Source organism: Ursus arctos, unplaced genomic scaffold, assembly GCF_023065955.2.
Source record: "Ursus arctos isolate Adak ecotype North America unplaced genomic scaffold, UrsArc2.0 scaffold_1, whole genome shotgun sequence".
NCBI classification, from domain to species: domain Eukaryota; kingdom Metazoa; phylum Chordata; class Mammalia; order Carnivora; family Ursidae; genus Ursus; species Ursus arctos.
Window position 1 is genome coordinate 16,818,622 of NW_026622763.1, and position 19,079 is coordinate 16,837,700.

At 48.5% G+C, this 19,079-nt stretch overlaps 1 protein-coding gene across 3 annotated transcripts in view; it reads left to right on the plus strand.

Moving 5' to 3' along the window:
• Positions 1 to 19,079, plus strand: part of GPR39 (G protein-coupled receptor 39) — a 196,807-nt gene that overhangs the window by 2,879 nt on the left and 174,849 nt on the right. The window contains exons 2-3 of one of the 3 annotated variants that reach the window (XM_044388256.3): positions 273 to 307; positions 562 to 1,249. In XM_044388256.3, coding sequence (XP_044244191.2) covers positions 607 to 1,249 — 643 coding nt within the window. In that variant the 5' untranslated portion in view covers positions 273 to 307; positions 562 to 606. Of the gene's footprint in view, positions 1 to 111; positions 1,250 to 19,079 lie in introns of those variants that run through there. The other 2 variants (XM_044388254.3, XM_026510249.3) reach the window with 2 other exon arrangements.

Genomic DNA, 19,079 nt, shown 5'->3' on the forward strand with positions numbered 1-19,079 from the left:
CAGGCAGCCAGGAGGGGGGTCGAGGGCTGCCCGGCAGGGAGCGCTGGGGGCAAGGAGGAGAAGGACCGGTGCTAGGAGGGGGGGGGGGGGGGGCTGCAGGAGTCACTCCCTGCGCGGGGAGATTAGAACCTCCTTCCTCCACTCTCTCCCCGCCTCACTCCTACACACACACCCCAAACTCCACCCCCAGGCGCCTCCCAGGCCCCTGCTAGGTTGGGCTACTCCAGGAAGTTTCCATGAAAGCACCAGAAATACTAAGTTACTTTTTCCAGGTGACCGCGAGCCAGAACGTCCCGGGCCCACCTTGGTGAGTTGCCCCGAACTCTGGGCTCTGCTGGGAGGAGGTCGGGAAGTTGAAAAGGTCTTGGGACCTGGGGCGTGGCTTTCATCCTCATGGCTTCCCACCGGGCACCCAGCAGTGAGTGCTCCTCTGTCATCGATCACACCCATGTCCCCGAGTTCGAGGTGGCCACCTGGATCAAAATCACCCTCATCCTGGTGTACCTGGCCATCTTCGTGGTGGGCATTCTGGGGAACAGCGTCACCATTCGGGTCACCCAGGTGCTGCAGAAGAAAGGCTACTTGCAGAAGGAGGTGACGGATCACATGGTGAGCCTGGCTTGCTCGGACATCTTGGTCTTCCTCATTGGCATGCCCATGGAGTTCTACAGCATCATCTGGAACCCCCTGACCACGCCCAACTATGCCCTGTCCTGTAAGATTCACACCTTCCTCTTCGAGGCCTGCAGCTACGCCACGCTGCTGCATGTGCTGACGCTCAGCTTTGAGCGCTATGTCGCCATCTGCCACCCCTTCAGGTATAAGGCCGTGTCGGGGCCCTGCCAGGTGAAGCTGCTGATCGGCTTTGTCTGGGTCACCTCGGCCCTGGTGGCGTTGCCTTTGCTTTTTGCCATGGGAGTTGAGTACCCCCTGGTGAACGTGCCCAACCACCGGGGGCTCTCCTGCAACCGCTCCCAAACGCGCCACCACGAGCGGCCCGAGACCTCCAACATGTCCATCTGTACCAACCTCTCCAGCCGCTGGACCGTGTTCCAGTCCAGCGTCTTCAGCGCCTTCATCCTCTACCTCCTGGTCCTGGTCTCCGTGGCCTTCATGTGCTGGAACATGATGCAGGTGCTCCTGAGGAGCGGCCAGGGCACGCTGGCCGGGAAGGGACGGCAGCCGCAGCTGAAGAAGTCGGAGAGCGCGGAGAGCAGGACAGCCCGGAGGCAGACCATTATCTTCCTGAGTGAGTCCCGGGTGGAGGGCCGCCTCGGCTGGCTTCCCCTCCCCCACCCCGCCGCCGCTCCCCCTCCCCCACGGCGCCACCAACCGCGCGCCTCCTAACCACAGTCTTGCCTTAAAGGTGTACACTTTCTTTGCCGAGACCGAGGAGCATTGATCTGACCCCCCGAATGTTGCTTTCCTGTGCTTTGGGAGCCTGGGTTACAGTGAAAAGAGCACTAGAGCGGGAGTCAGCGTCTGGGTGCGTTTCGGAACAACAGCGCTGTGACTCTGGCAAGTTCCAAAATATCTTGAGTAAAACGGAGTTCAATATACTGAGAAATGTGAGGGTCGGATTAGGCGGCCGAGGGGGGGGGGAGGTGAAAGCCCTCTGAGAAGGACCAAGTTCTGTGGAGATCAAAGGGAACATTCTTCTCCAGCCCATCTTTACCCTCGAGAACCTTCCTCAGGCAATTCGATTTTGCTCCCATTTTCTCCTCCTTGGGAGAAGCAAGGCTGTCAGGAACACGCACACCCCAGGCTGCATATACCCACCCCCCCCCAGCAGTGACCTACCCGCGTCTTAAGAACCCGGAGCTCTCAGACACGCAGTGCTCAGGGTAGAGCTCGAGTTTCTGCTGCCGTGGCTCTGCTCCGTGTTGGAACCGGAAGCAGGGCAGGGACCGCCGGCCTGTTTGATCCCGACAATCTGGTGTCCCAGACTCCTGGGACTTGATGGATCATCCAACATGCTCAGTTCCCTGCGGAGAAAGCTGTTTGTTTGCCAGACTCTCCTGGTGCAAATATTGAAAGTCGGGTCTTTCTGTGTGTCCGGGAGGAAGGAGCCCACAGGCCACAAGGCCCTTTCCAGTGTGGCATCAGGAAAAGGAAGAAATCATGGTGCTGTTTGTTTTGGTGTGGGAAACCTGAGTAACAGCTTTCAGGGCCAGGGGTTGACATGAAGAAAAATTTGAAGGCGCTTGAAGAGGGGTGGAAAGAACCCGGTCTTGTCCCAGCTCTGCCCCGGCTTCTGCTGTGAGCGCACCGCTGACCTGACCTTTCGGGGCCTGTGTGAAATGAGAGGGTTTGCAATTTCTGGATGCCTACTCGGCATTGGGGCTGTGCTCGGTGGTTAATACTTCCATTTCATAGAAGAGGAATTTGAGGCTTAGAGAAGAGAAGATCTAGTTCAATAAGTACAGCTCCCGCACTCTGACCTTGCTTCTCAGGGCCAGGAGATGAGAGGCTCCCGGTGGCTCTTGTTGAAGGGAGGATGAAACAAAACAGGACTGACAAGGAAGGTGCTACCTAGATTGGGTGGGTGGTGTTGCTGCCTCCTCGGGCCAGCTTTTGTGGAAGTTGGCGTAGGGAGTCTAGCAGGTGTCGACATCCGGGGGACTTGGGAAGGGCCCCCAACCCAACTCTCTCTCTCTCTCACCCACCTCCTGCTGCCCAGGGTAGTCCAGGAAGGAGTGGATAGGAGATTGGGTTAAACATCCATTGAAAGGCCAGTTCTCTCCTCCCCCATATACGCTTAGGCACATCTTAAACTTTGAGCAGTAATTTATACTTTAGTGTGAATGATTCCCTCCTCCCTCCCCCTGCCTTTTTTTTTGAGCACAGTGTACTCTCTCCCCCTCTAATTTAGGAATTAAGGTCTCATTTGACCAAGGAAAAATAATTGATTTATCTTTGTTCTCTGTTGGACCAATCTCTGTAGGTTTATTATTATTATTATTTCTCTGAATTCTGGTGTTTTTTTTTTTTTAATTTCCCCCAGTGGGTATTGTTCCAAGTTGCAGTCAGTCTTCATTTTGTAGCATCAAATTGGAATGCCACAGACTTTTACTTAGAGATGAATAGGACCTTGGGGATCCTCTCATCCAGTTAGCAATTGCCTGGAATGAGTTTGTTCTCCCTGCTGCTCTCGTTCTTTCCTTCTAGTTCTCTCCTTCTTTCTTATAACAACTGTATATTAATCGCCCACTGCTTTCCCAGGCATGAAGATTGTTGACTGGCAATCAGGTGCTCAATGTGCGATAATGTCTTAGGGGAATTTACCATTTGTATTTTAGCTCATTTCCTCTGCAGTGAGTTTTCAAAGCAGTTCTTGCAAATGTCCCCCTCTCCCAGTGAATTTCAAAGAGCTTTTTAAAATAGGAACTTCACTAATTAACTCAAGTTAGGAAATAAATTAATGGAGTGAAAAGGAAGAAATCATGGCCTGCCTCCATCAGATTAATACAATGCAATTTACTTGGTGGGTTTCATAAAACTTGGGCTTGGGGGCATTTTTAACCCAGAACAACTGAATATATAAGTTGTTTACAAATCGCTGAATTTAGTATAGTGATTTAGCTGTCTTTTTAGCATTTCAGTTAACAGATGTATCAAATTAAAACAAATATTTGCTCCTTTCAAACATATTTTGGATTTAATGTGAAATGTAAATGACGACATAGCACAAGATGTCTTTGGAGCTCTTGAGGCAATAAAAAAACAATTAAGGATTTCCCCCCCTCATTGTTAAAAATGCTAACTTCTGCACAACAGAAGCAAAATTCATAAATCTACTCAAGATGAGGGAGTCTATGTAGAAAATATTAATTTTCCTTTCTGCGTCTTTTACTATCGTGCGTCAGTCTGGTGGAGGTGCTGGGCTGGGTGGATCATGGAAACAAATTGGGAAATCAGGGAGAGAAAGAGAGGCGGGGACGCCTCCTGGCTCTCAAGCAGTTTGCAGGAAAAACAATAATAATGTGAAAGTGCACATTCTGGGAAACGTGAGTGTGTCTTGCCTCTTGTCAGCTCAGTAAGAAACTGGTACCAGGTTTGTTTCCTTTTGCAAGGTTACGGCTAATACGGTCATGGTAATACTTGCCTGATGCCAGAGGTTGTTGGTCCGGAGAAGAGGAACCACTGCATTTGGCTCTTTATTCCTTGGATGTTAAGGATATGCAACATAAACCTTTCCTTCCAAAGGTTTACCCGGACCTTCCATTTTATCTTTCTGACCCTCACTTGGAGTTATTCACGCCGCATGTGACATCGGGGTCCTCGGACTCCCATGTTTGTGTCTGTCGCACACCTGGCCTGCTGTCAAATGTCACCCACTCAAAGTGGGACATCAGAGAAGCTTAAAAGAAGTGTAGTTTTAATTAGTAACTTTCAGGAGCATAAGGTGGTTGGGACTAGGTTACAATTACCTCCTAGAGATCTATAGGCAGTGATTGGCTTTCCACTGTAGTCGTGAAAAGAAAAAGTTTTACAGATAATTGTGAAATTACAAAATTCAAGAAACATCATACAAGATTCAGAACTCTGTAATAATTACACCCCTTTGCATTCTGATTTGCTCTCCTGAGTCAGGGAAGGGGGAGTTGAATGTAGGGCAGGAATTGCAGTGTCAACGTGGGTGGCTTATAGGAGAATATCTTGAATATGGACATCATCCATCGTGTGTATCTGGGTGGAAAAAAGATTGAAGAGTTGCTGCTATAATGGCCTGCTCTAAAAAGAAGGTTGATGTGTATTTAGATATGTGTGGGGTGGCCAGGGAGAAGCAGAGAGAGCGAGCTGAGAATTGCGTCCTCTGGGTTTCAAACCCCAGCTTTTGAGGTCCAGTCATGTCTCCTGGGTATACAAGTCAGAGAGAGGGGGTGGGGAGGGGCAGCTGAGATGGTGACAGTGGGTTCTCTTTATCTGAGGACAGTTAGTACCTAAAAAGAACTGTTAAAGTTAGCTCCTTAGAATTGAGTCCCAGATTTCATGTGGAAAGAGGTTTGATTGGGACTTCATCGTGAAAAACAAAAGGGCAAATCATGAAAAGAAATTTGCCTTCTATTTTATGAAACATAGCTTATAATTATATGTTAATTCTCATCATTTTTCCAGAATGACACAAGTGCGGCTTTTTTTGAGGGCATAATTTTTCTGACAAAATTACGTGATCGCCTTTGTGTTTGATTTTCTCAGCAAGATGGTAAAGAGGGTTTTCTCCCAAGGGCTTCTCTGAATTCTTTGCTATTTAAATCACCCTCACTGAAGTGCCTCTCCTGGCATCATTCTTGTCAATTTTCCATTCTTTCAGGATTAACTGGTCTAATTTGGCCAGACCTTCCTTTGTCAGTGGCTTCCCTTGTGATTCATGTGTTTCTCCAGCTCCCTGGTCTCTGACTTCATGAAATTTTGCCCCTTGTGTGCAGACCATAGCCCTAAAATATAAGTAATTGAAAAATCAGTCCCTATACCCTAGTGTATATCAACTGATTACATGAAAATGGAGGCCTTCCAAAGCTCCTAAGGTGCCAAACGAATTTTAAATACAGTTGACCCTTGAACAGCACGGGTTTCAGTAACGTGGATCCCTTCCATGTGAATTTTTTTTTCAGTAAATACAGTACAGTCCCGTAAGTGTATTTTTTCTTCCTTATGATTTTTCTGAATAGTGTTTCCTTTTCTCTAGCTTGCTTTATTGTAAGAATACAGTATATAATCCGTATAACATATAAAATGTGAGTTAATCATCTGGTTGTTCTTGGTAAGTCTTCTGGTCCAAAGTAGGTTATTCGTAGTTCAGTTTTGGGGGAATCAAAAGTTGAATGCAGATTTCTGAGTGTGTAAGGGTTGGCGTGCCTAACCTCTATGCTGTTCAGGGGTCAATTGTAGTTGCTTTTTCTTGACTAGTTTAAAAACTGGTCCTACAAGCATGTTTATGTCATTAAATTTCTTATCAAATGCTATTTCTTTACTGCCAGTGCAGTCTTGCAAGGAAATATCACCAAAATTAACTTAGTGACTTTTTAAATGTAAGATATTATTTTGACTCAAATGTTTGGATATTGCCGGGAAAACATTTTGCCTCAAGTATTCAGGTTACCACCTCTATTCTGGAAAAGAATTTATTGGTGTATATGTAGCTGTAATAAATAGTATTTCATATGTATTTTTCTGTCTTTTTTTTTTTTAAGATTTTATTTATTTATTCGACAGAGATAGAGACAGCCAGCGAGAGAGGGAACACAAGCAGGGGGAGTGGGAGAGGAAGAAGCAGGCTCATAGCTGAGGAGCCTGATGTGGGGCTCGATCCCATAACGCCGGGATCACACCCTGAGCCGAAGGCAGATGTTTAACCGCTGTGCCACCCAGGCGCCCCTCATATGTATTTTTCTATTTGTGAAATCTGTCATAAATTCAAGTGTCCTGTGATCAGCCTGGCAGACAAATATAATAATGCTGCTTTATTTTTATAATCAGGCTGTCTCAAAGATTTCATTTCTCCGTTGCAGAGATGCATAGTTCCCGTGGAAGGGAATATTGGAATCCCAGTCCCCATTCATTAGCTTGCCTGTTCATCTGTCTTAGTTGCGTGCCTCATGGGGGCTGCCAAAGTGTAATAAGGCAGCAGAAGCCTCAGCTGAGCAAAGTATTCAGCTTATTAATGCTAAAACCACTCAGAATAAAATCATTTGTGAGTGGAGACAGCACAGAGGAAGAATATTGAATTAGGAGTCAAGCATCCCCATCCTGCCTCACAAGACAAGGTCCCCTGATCTGCCACTTGGACGATGCTGTCATCTCTCGCTGCCTTTCCCTTCTGTCCACCTCTCCTGCCGTTCTGCAACCCTGGGACACCTCTACTCCTTGCCTTCTTAGTACTGGAAGGAAGACTGGTCATCACTGCTGCTGGCAGGTCTTGTAAACAGATGAGTGTACGGCCTCACCTGGGCCCTCTCTCTGGTGAGCACCTTTCTCTGCAAGCACCTTTGAAGAGCTTGAGCTTCTGGAATGCCTTTCCTACTTTGTTTCCAGCAAGTGTGCTCTCTAGGTAAGAGACCTTGACTTGATGTGTCCTCACTGGAGGAATAGCCTCATCAGCTCCTGCCCTTGTCCAAGCTGTCCTTCTTCATGCCACAGCCACTGGGATCTAACTGATGCCCTCAACCCCGGCCCCATCAAATCCGAACCTCCGAGTGGCTTCCCATGGCTCTTAGTCAAGGACCAACATCCTTAACGTAAGGCCCCTCGTGGTCAGCTGCTTCTCCAACTTGATTGAAGGCAGTTCTCCCCTAATTTTAGTCAGCATGGCTGTCATGACAAAACACCACAGACTGAGCAGCTTGAACAGTAGGTAGTTACTGTTTTTACTGTTCTGGAAGCTTCGAAATCTGAAATCAAGGTGCTGGTAAGGTTGGTTTCTGGTGAGACTTCTCTGGTTTGCAAATAGCTGCCTTCTCACTGAGTCCTCGCTTCGCTTTTCCTCTGTGTGTATGCATGGAGAGAGACAGAGACAGAGACAGAGACAGAGACACCTCTAGTATCTCTTCTTATAGAGACACAGGTCCTGTTGGATTAGGCCCCACCCTGATGACCTCATTTAACTTAATTACCTCCCTGAAGGTCCCATTTCCATATACAATCACAGTGGGGATTAGGGCTTCAACATGTGTATTTTGAGGGGACAAGATTCAGTCCACAACACCCCTTAATTGCTCCACCCCACTGAGCCCCCTTCAGTTCCTCCAACGGCTCAGGGTCAGGCTCCCTCCTACTACCCAGCCATGGTACATACTGGTTCTCCTGGCTGAAATACTTTTCTGTCTTACTCCGTGCTCTACCTGCCCTCTCACCTGGCCCCTTCATTGAGTTAACAACTTCAGATCTGCCCCCTGGAAGCCTGGCCCATCCTCCCAGATGTGATTAAACCTTCCTTGAAATAAGACTGACAGTCAAAATTTTACTTTGATTTCTTTTCTTCTTTACTTTTTTTTTCCCCTAATTTTTCTTTTACAAGTTGAACTGTGAGATTATTTGATTGATGTCTTTCTTCTAATTCCTTGAGGGCAGGAGCTCTCCCTGATTTTGCTCAACGCTGTACCTCCATCCCGGGACAGTCCCCACGCACAGCAGATGTTCAATGACTGTTTGTGGACCAAATAACTAAATGAATGAGTCTCAGCTTGGCGCTGGGAAGTGATGGCCTTGGGCATGTGGACCTAGAGAAGTGTGTCCTATCTCACAATCCTTTTGGTCAGTCTGAACCTAAAGATGCTCTCTTTAGGAATCTGATTTCTGCGAGTCTCCCAGAAAGTCAGGCCACCATGGAGGACACTTAGGATTTTCTCTCCCCTGAGCAAAGACACAGTCTGTGTTAAGCAGCCCCTGAGTACTGGCTTTCACCATACGTACCTGCCGGAAGTAACCAGGAAATGAAAGTAATTAGGGTGATGTGTAACAGTCCTTGTTAAGCTCTGTTTAACAAGATGTTAATGCGGTGAGACAGCTCTCACAATAATTTCTTAGCAGGCCCTTTGCCACTTGTTAACAGGGGGGTGCTCAGGGTCATGGGAAGAGGATGCAGTGGGGGTAATATTTAAAAATATTCAACCCATATGTGTTCTCTTGCCCCTTATATTGCATGCACTTGTAGCCAACCCCCTCCTGTCTGAGCCAGGAGGCTTCTCGCTCCAGGGGAACAAGATGCAGGAACTGCCTGGTAGGAGGGTGTGGTTGATCCGTTTTCAGTCCAAAAGCTGGATTGCTTGACCTCTCCAGCTAGATGACTGTTGTGAAAGCCAGGCTGTAGTAAGGGGTGAAAAGGGGCCGCTAAACTGTATATGTCTTCCTTTAACGGATCGCCAGCTCAGCCTGGTGGCCTAGATCCGCCACCGCATAGTCGGTTCCAAGGAAGACCATAGCGAAGGGGCTTGAACTTTCTCCTTGGAAGCTGTTGGAGGGTATTAAGGAGTAAAGCAGTACAGGTAAGTGGGTGGCGCAGCCCCTGGGGTGACAGCATTTCCTGCAGTGCAGTTGGAGTCAACATATAGGCCTGGACACCCTCCCAGATGGAGAAAGAGAAAACCTTTCATTGGGCCACAGTCCTGGTAGAGCAGCTGTTGCCAGTTAGTTCTTCCCGCCATTAGCCAGACCTCTGGCTCTCGGTTTGTTCCAGCGTTGCTGCTGTCGCAGACCTCGGCGGCCAGAGACGGACTCTGCCTCCACTCATCCTCGTGACTGCCCAGCACAGAGGCCCCAGCTGCCCGGCATGGCTTCGGCCCAAGTCAGGAGGCAGCTCCAGGTTGCCGAGCTAGACCGCAGTAGCTCGAACTCTGTGGTGCAGTGGCCAGCTTGTCCTTCACAGACAATTGCAAGTCCCCCCTTCCGTGACGCCTCCTACGCTGATCTTCCCCATCTTCTCGGTCGTCTCTCAGATGGGGGCATAGATGTGGTCCCCCGACTACTCTTGGAGCTCCAGGAGACCAAGGACGTTGCACACTTCTTTTTTTCAACCTTCCCTACTCAGGGGCTGGGGACACAGTGGCTGTGCGCTTTGTAGGATCAGGGATTGAAATCCCCTGACACTGGCTGCTGCTCCTGGAAAGGAGGGAAACCACATAAACTATGATCCTTGGGAAGTTACTGTGGCTTTATCTGCCTTTTTCCTCGCCTTCCCTGTGGTAGGCAGAAATCACAGATGGTTCGGGAAATTCCTGGACTCTGCTGTACGCACACCTGCTCTGCTTACTCAATTGAGGTGTTGCCAGGAAGGGATTTTGCAGAAGTAATTAAGGTCCCAAATCAGTTGACCTTAAAATAGGGAGATTTTCCTTGTGGGCTTAATCAAGTCACATGACCCTTTAAATCTGGGCCTAGAGGTCAGACAGGGAAAGTTAGAGATTCAGAGGGGTTTGATGGAGGGGTTTGTTGAGCAAGAAATTCTCCACACTGGCTTTGGAGTTTGAGGGGACCCTTGGTAGGGAATGTAGGTAGCCCAGAGGAGCCAAGAGCCAGTAAGGTCAGCCCAAATGAGCTCAGGCGGATCTCCCACAAGAACCCCCAGAAGAGAACTCAGCCTGGCCAGTAACGTGAGAGCCTGAGCAGAGATCCCAGCCATGCTGTGGCTGGAGTTCTGATCTACAGAACTGTGAGATAATAGATTTGCTTTAAGCCACTAAGTTTGCATTAATTTATTATGTAACAGTTGAAAACCAATACACTTCCTGAACTCTGATAAGGGGGCTCCAAGGTACACATATGTCCTGCCTTAGTTATTTCTTTCAAGACAGGCCCAATCTCTAGAACCTTATCTCTGATAAGTCTCACCTTCCAAGAACTGCACCCCCGGCCCCACCATTCATTGATTCACTGACCCCCTGATCTCATTTACTGATGCCCTGTGAAGTGCTCCATGAATAGGAAGTTTACCAAGCTCCAGGACACCATAACATTTTCTTTAGATGGGCACCTGGGTGGCTCAGTCAGTTGGGCGTCTGCCTTTGGCTCAGGTCATGATCCCAGGGTCCTGGAATCGAGTCCCACATCGGGCTCCCTGCTCGGCGGGGAGACTGCTTCTCCCTCTCCCTCTGCCCCTCCCCCCTGCTTGTGCTTGCTCTCCTCTCTCTCTCCAATAAATAAATAAAATCTTAAAAAAAAGACTTTTCATTAGATTTTTAGATTCTTATTTGGGAAATTCAGAATGTGTGGGTTTGAGTCCCAGCAGCTGGATTTTTTGGACTCTTGGATACCTCGGTTGTCAAAGAGGAAGACGGTAATGGATTGATCTAATTATCATCCTTTCAATGGCTCTTTTTTCCTCCTAGCCTGGCACTTAGTAGGTGCTGAATAAATCTTTGGTGACACGAAGAATGTCTGGCCTGCTTTGCTGCTTCCTGGAGCCTCCCTTACCAGCTCCAAGTGGCAAAAGGTGGAGAGGGAGCCAAACCCTATGCTAAAATCAAGTCTGAATAAGAGAGATGTCTTGGGCTGACAAACTTGACCGTTTTCTGACATGAGGGTTTCTGCCAATTGAAAAACTTGACAAAATTTCCTGTTTGCACTTCCTGTGTGCAAGAGCCGTTCTGGGAGCAGGAGACTTTGTAGATGTCTCCTCACACTGCTTTGCACATCCCAAGGGTGGCTGGGTACTTGGAGAGCAGTGGAGTTACCAGAATCTGACAGATGGGGACTGGGGGCAAGGCTGCAGTGTCAGATTGCTATTGTACTTGTTAAATGTCTAACTGGCTATGAAACCAAAGGCATGCAGAAATGGGAGTCAGGCCCAATTGGGAGCAATGAGGTTCATTGAACTTGTGGAGAAAAGCCATCTTCTTTTTCTAGAGGGCGGAAAAAAAATTCAAATTACCTTAGAAATAAAATACTGCACATGGGATGTTTGGGGAGAGCTGAAGTTATTTGGTCTTTGACTTTATGTATTATTATTCTTTGGAGGACATGATAAACTCTGCAGAAACAAAGTTTTCTGGGAAATTTATGGGTTTGCTTTTTATATGCTGCAATTCTGAAGGATTAAATACCACGTTGAAATGACAACTGCGTATTTTGTTTATTTAAAGGGTAGCTGATGGGTTGTCACTGTTTTTTAAGTTCAAGTTTGTCTCTACAGGGGAGGCGGATGGGATGCCTTGGTGATTGAAGGTTGTTTTCCAGAGGATAGAGGAAACTTCTGTAAAAGCGGGCTGTTTTCCTTCTTGGCTTTGGGGTTTCCTCACTACTAAATCTCTTGAAAGGCCCACTTCCTCTGGGAAGCCTTCCTGGACTGACTTTTTTTTTTTTTTTTTTTTTTAATAATGATTTTTTATTATATTATGTTAGTCACCATACAGTACATCCCCGGTTTTCGATGTAAGGCTCGATGATTCATTAGTTGTGTATAACACCCAGTGCACCATGCAATATGTGCCCTCCTTACTACCCATCACCAGTCTATCCCATTCCCCCACCCCCCTCCCCTCTGTAGCCCTCAGTTTGTTTCTCATAGACTGGACTGACTTTTGCCTGTTCCTCCAAGAGGCTTTTGAATTCCGTTTTGGTGGTTTATTTCTCAAGTATTTATGAAAGCCTAAAATGTGCGTGGTATCATTTGGACTGCAGAGATCAAGACACTGATTTCCCCCTTCAAGGAACTTGGTATTTCTGGAGTTGGGGCGTCAAGGTGTAGATGTGGAGATTTATAGAAGGAAACGTAAAAATACTCTTGATGAAGGGTGAGGGTAGTGGTGGCTTGTGAAGTAAGCTGGTTCTGGGCTCCAGAACTTTCCACAGTGTAATGAAGGGGACTTCACTCGCCCCAGAGATGCTGTCTACAACCCTGATATTCACAGTGTGCTGTGTGGATTTGCCACATCGACATCAGCCGGGAAATTGTAAACTACTGAGTTTTGGGCTGCACACCTTACCGACTGAATTATGATCCGTATTGTAAGCAGGGCCCTGTGATTGCTACACATGTTAAAAGTATGAGAAGCCCTCATCTACTCAGAGGGGATTCTTTAACTCAAAGGGAACAGAAAAGGATGAGCTGGGAATGGCTAAACTCACTGTTTGTGATAACTATGAACAGCTTGCTGTGTAGTTTTAACAGGTAGGAATTTGCTCCAGGACACTTGGCCTCAAGAAACTTCACATTACTGTATTTTTAGTTTTATTTTTATTGTTTGTTTGTTTATTTATTGGCGTCATGCCCAGTGTGGAGCCCATTGTAGGGCTTGAACTCACAACCCTGACATTAAGACCCGAGCTGAGTTCAGGAGTCGGAAGCTTAACTGACTGAACCACCCAGGCGCCCCTTACGTTGCACCATTTTAAAAAAATTTTTAAAAGACTTATTTATTTATTTATTTTAGAGAGGGAGAGAAAGGGAGAGAGAGAACACAAGCAGGACCAGGGAGAGGGGCAGTGGGAGAAGGAAAGGGAGAGAAACTCAAGCAGATTCCCTGGTGAGCACGGAGCCCTACAAGAGGCTCGATCTCACGACACATGAGATCATGACCCCAGCAGGAATCATGAGTTGGATGCTTAACCAACTGAACCACCCAGGCGCCCCCACATTACTTTTTAAAAAAATCTGGACCCCAGCCTCCATTTGCAGAATAGTGAATATTCAATCTCAGTCAAATGTGGGGGGAGGCTTCCCCTTCCTCATGTGGTTTGAAGATTCAAGCGTTGTGCTGCCACGGCTGCCCCGGGACTGGGACCCGCCGGCCAAGGGGCCAGCCTGTGTATCAAACCACCATCATGAGCGTAGAATTATATCCACTTTTCAGGATTGCTCAAAGTCATCACCCACTGAGATTTGAGCTGGGATTTGACTCCAAAGTCCATGTTCTTTCCCTAAATAGGAAGACAGTGTCTTAAGAGAGGATGTATTCTAGCTGGGGGCCATTTTCTGGGCAGTGAGGGATGGGGAAGAAAGAAACCACAATGCCAAGTCTCATGTGCATTTGTCTTGTTTTTGAGCTACCTGGCAGCTTTTGAATATCCTTCTTGTGTTTGAGGATTTCCCTCTCTTTGGGTCCTGCTTCCCAAAGGCAGTGGTCGGAAACTTGCTTTCCCAGCATCCCTTGCAGCTAGGGTACAGCATGTGGCCTGGGCTGCATCAATCACCTGCATTGGCATGAGACGCTCATTTGGAAGAGTTATGGAAGGGAGCAGCAACCACACGGAGTCTCCTTGGGAACAGGGCCAGTGCGTGACAAAGTGGCATTGAGAGGGAGCAGAGTCACTTTTAGAGCAAAGACAGAAGAAATAAGGGTAGCATCCTAGGCCAGGTGTTGGCAGTGCCTCTGTGGTAGGGTCTCCATGGGCATTCTGGTGGGATGGTCTGATGTGATTCTTGGTTGTATACCCAATTCTCTGGCCCTCCCAGGGCTTATATAAAAACAAACACAAAAACAACCACAAAAACCCCCCAATCACTTCATTTCCAGTTTAAACTGGAGTGGGCTTTGTTGTTTGCACTCAGGACTCTGTGAGTCCAGACAATAGGTAATAGAACAATTGGATTGGAGTCGGGGGCCTAACGGGGAGCAGTAAATAGTGAATCTAGATTGGAAGCTAGATGGAGTCGAATAAGAAGGAAGTCAATGGCTAGTGTAAACGATTCACACCACATATTAGAGGCCGTGGGGAGCCATGGAAGGCTTTAGAGAAGAGGAGTGGTGGGAAGGAGTGCAGGAAGGCTAATGAGGCCCTGGTGTGTGTTGCAGGCAGAGGAGTCAACGTGAGGAGCACGGGAGTGGAAGGGGTGCTGGTACCATGGGTCCTAATGACGGTGAATGGACAGGTTTGGCTGTGAAGCATCATGAGAGGTGGTAGTTGTCAACCCTGCTACACGGAATCATATGTGGAGTGTTAAACCATGCCCCTCTCCATTTACATCAAAATCTTTGGGGGTGAGGCTCTGCGCATCTGTATTATATCAGCTCTGTGGGTGATACCAGTGTGGGGCCAGGACTGAGAGCTGGGGAGGAGGGGCCTGGAAAAACAAACTGGGCCTGGAGACCTTTGGGTGGCTGTACCAAGGTTCTTTGACTGCAAGCCACAAAACCTGATCCTGACATATTCAGAAGAAAAAGATAATTTCTGGAAGCATCAGTTGTAGCTCACAGCGCCAGAGGAAAGGCTAAAGAACCATGCTGTTCAGGGATCTAGGGGAAGAAGTTTGTGGACAGCCTGCTCGGGGTCCACCGACAAGGTGAAATTAGCTTCAGGTATCCTCCCATCTTTGTTGTCACTGTAGCCAAGGTCAGATTCTCAGGGGTGACTCTTCCTGGGCTGGCCTGAGTTGTGCTGTGCTCCCTGGTGAGGCTACGAAATAGGACAGTGCCAGCAAGACTCCATGTGAGGAGAGGCGTGGTCCCCACAGGAAAGCCAGTGACTGAGCCCGAAAACAGAAACAACAGACCTCCTGCAGGGCCTTGCGAAACGTGGTGATGGGCGCCATCATTGTTGAGTTTTTTGGTTCTCTGTTCTTGTGGTTTATCCCTCTGTATCCTCTCCCGCCCCTTGCTGAGTGTTTCACAGGGGTCAGGTCATCTTAGTGTGTGAGCTAGTTGGAGGGACAGGGACAAGGGACCAGCAGCAGAGCCTCTCCCTTCCAAAACGCGGCTGTTGTTGGGAGGCTTTAGCCAAATCCATGAGGCGGGTTTCCTGCCTGGGAACCTGACTCACTCACCCGGGTCGCTGACCAGGTATTACACCGTACTTTGTCATCACCACAAAATCAGTTTCTATCTGGACATCAGCCTGGAACACAAAGGTCTCCGGCTGCGCCTCCAGGTCACACGTGCCCTTTGCTTCCTCAGGCATTTTCCTCGTAGGTCTTTCTGTGATGCTAACCTTCAGCCAGGACTCCTTGTTTCCGGTGTCGAAGCCCACCTTTGAGGGCAAGTGTATTTACCATGTAAAATAGGGAGTACATGAGCCGTATTCATTGCCTTCTGGAAATCGAAAACGTTATTTAAGAAAGAAAAAAGTCACTTGTGAAGAGTTTTCTGGAGCAGATGTTTTAGTTTCATGTTGTAACCCTGTTCAAACTTTGATTTCTTATTCAGCTAGATGCCATCCCTGGGGCAGGCCCTGTTCGCTCTCCTAGCACGGTGAGAAGCAAGGAGGCCGCCCTCCAAAGCACAGTCTTCAGGTCTCTCCTCCTGCTGGTGATTCCACGGCGGGAGTGGCAAGCACCCTGAGCCTTCTCTGGGGAGCCTGATGTGAGCTGTGTACAGAAAACAGGTGGTGGGAGTGGGACCCGCGAGGCCTTCACCATCAGAGGACAAGGCCGTGAGTGTGCAAACACTCTGTCTTGAGTGGTGCGATGATGGCAAGAGTGGTGTGTTCGTTCCCCGTGACTCCTGTCACGAGAACCACAAAGCTGGTGGCTTAAGACAGCAGAAATGTGTGTTCTCCCAGTTCTGGAGGCCGGAAGTCTGAAGTGGGTTTTACAGGCTGAAATCAAGGGGCCAACAGGACGCACAACCTCTGGAGGCTCAGAGGAAGAACTGCCCCCTTGACTCCCCCAGTTTGGTGGCAGCTGGCCTCCTTGGCTGTGGCCACGTTACTCCAGTCTCCAGGGCCAGCATCTTCCAATCTCTCCCTGCACCATCTTCTCGTCGTCTTCTTCTCTGCGCGTGTCGAATCTCTGTCTCCCTCTCCTAGGGGTCCGTCTGAGGCATTACGGCCCACTCTGTTCGTTCAGGATTCTCTCTCTGGCTCAAGATTCTTAGCTTAGTCACATGTGCCAAGACCCTTTGTCTTTATCAGGGAACGTTTACAGACTCTAGGCATGAGGACCCGGTGTTCCGGGAGGCCCTTTCTCAGTGCACTATAAGGTGGCACACGGACGCAGAAAGTATAAATTGAACGTGGTGCGTGAGCATAATCTCCTGAGCTACAAGGAAATGCCGTAGAACATGACAAAAGGCGTATGTTTGGATCCCCTTTCCATCACTTCCAAGTGTGTGTGACCTTGGGCACAGTGGCTCAGAACTTCAGTTCCATCGTCTCTAAGTTGGACGGACGCCGACCTCAGAGGCTGCTTTGAGCTTCAGTGGGAAGTCGGTGGAGGCTTCAGGGCACAGCCTGGCATGAGGTGGGTAGGAGCTCCATAAAATCTAGTTTCCTACAGTGACCTTGTCATGTTGCAGGAAGGATTCTGGCTGGGGACTGGAGAGGACTTTGCTTTCGTTCTTGCAAGCCCACAGGTGTGTCATCCTCAGTGCATCTCAGCTTATCTCTTTGAGGAAGATGGGGGGGGTGAATTTGAGTTTGTCTGAAAAGTCTCCATAGGAATGACTCCAAAGGGGAATCTGGGTTCTAGTCTCCGGCACTTCATGGAATAGAAAATCTGTGAAGGCCCTTCTCTACTGGAAAGATGCACAGATGTATGCATTTCATTCCATCATACGGCATTGCCAGGTGCAACATAGACATGTGTGCAGTTCCTTTTCAGAGTAAAAGTGGCAGCCCAGGGAAGGTGATTCTTGATGGCTTTGAGGAGCCTCTGGAACATTCTCAGATAGTCCTAGCTGTGTGCTCATCCCAGCTGGAGAGGTTCTGGCTCGGAAGCTCCCTGGGGGCCCTACACTTCTGAAATTGTTTGCCTTTGACCTTTCTTCTGTAGGAAGTCACCGGAAGGGCAAGAGCAGCTCCGGGCCCCGGCAGCCCATTCTGGGTGGGAGCTGTTGATGGACGTGTTGATGTTTTCTTCACGCACCTGTAAGGCCAGGGCGTTATTGGCCATGGCAATCGATATATCAAAGTGAATTTTTGGAAGAGTGTCATTAAGCTGAGCTTTATTTCCAAAAACACGCACAAAAACACCTCTGCCCCAGGGAGGGAAAGATGACTTTCAATGTGAAATAAACAAAGTTGATGGCTTAGACATTACTTACCTCGTGCTACTTGATCTGAGATGTAGGCGCTGTGGTAACCAGTTGTTCCCAGAATCCACATTCCTGACACCCATTAAAACTTGCAGCGTTGAAATCGTGTTCTCTCCATTTTGCCCATTTTAATAATAATAATGAGAACGTTAAAATGACATTCTGAATTTATATTGCACTTGTCTGCACGGCGCTCTGAGCACTTTCCAGACAATGTCTCATCAATCCTCATCACAAAGCAGTGGAATGTTGGTAGCAGGTAATATTTGCAATTATATTCGACTTAGTAAAGAGCCCCCTGGGCTGGAAGAAATTCCGGGGATGTGGGATCATGCTGCCTTGTGGGAACAGAAGTGGAAACTCTGTGTTCTGGCCTGGCTCTCAGCTTTGCCCATCTCTTCTTGCCTCTATTTCTCTGTGTCAAATGGGGGTAACAACACCCCTCATCTTGGGGGGGGTGTAGCGGAAGGATCGTGGGTGCTGATCCTGTTAGCTAACTGTGTGGTCTTCGGAGTACTTGCTTTGTGCCTGGTGTTCTAGGTGTTCTACGAACTTTTGCATATCCATTCATTGAATTCTCCGAAGACCCAATGAGGTGGGTATAGTTCTTCATTCTACAGAGAAGCAAGTTGAAATGCAGGGAGTTTAAGGAACCTGCCTGAGGTCACACAGCAATTAAGTCGCAGAGGTAGTTTTGACCTGGGCTGGCGGGGCCAGAGCCTGTGGTGTTGCCGCTGTTGAGAGCGGCTTGGCCTTTTCTGTTGCAGACAGTACACACGCGTACACTTGCACACACAGCACACAGAAGTTTCACCAAGCAGTATTCACCCACCCTTGCCTGAGAATGTGAAATGCCATTTGATGTTTTCTACTCATTTCATTAATACAAATGGCAGCCTAAGCCACTAAATTGATTTTGTGATCACGGCTAAGACTTGACCCCCAGTTGAAAAGCTTTGCACTATACCATAAGCCTTGTGGATTCTCATGGGAACGAGCTTGGGAAGAGAGAGGCAGGGTGTGTGTGGTGGGGGGCACAGGGCTCGGAGGACACCAGAAAGTACGAGGTGTGGCCCTGGGTCTGCCCCCACAGTGTCCCCTCCTGAGGTGACCGGTTTGTGTCTGAAGACGCGTACCCGGGCCTGTGGGTGGCTGCGAGCAGTGGCCACTTCATGGTCCTCTCCTGCCCCGCACTGTAAGGGTCTCTAAATGTCTCCTCAGCCCGCGTGCCTGGGCTTCACCTCTGAGTGAAAGCAAGGTCTTACGGAGCAGCCATTTTGTGCTGGGCGCGCAGTGACCTGGTTCTGTCTGGGAAGGCTCCGGAGAAGCATCTAAGGCCTCGTTCCTGACTTGAAGGAAATGTCAAGCCCGCAGGTGAAGGAAGGAGACAGCTGAGAGCTGAAAGGAGCCAGATAGCCTTAGATTCGCGTCCTACTTGCCTCCTCCTAGTAGTGAGACCTCGGACAGCATGCTTGCCCTCTCAGAGCCTCTCTCTCTGGCTACAACTGGAGCTCGAGTGAGAGAATGATGGTGGAAATGTTTGCTGGAGCACAAAGTGTTAGGAGAGGTGAGCAGCCCTTGTCATGAGCAATAGTGCCACACACGGAGAACCTGGGGTACCAGGGAGTGGCAGGAGTGAGGGGAGGGGATGAGTGTGCTGTAACAGTCAGTGAAGAC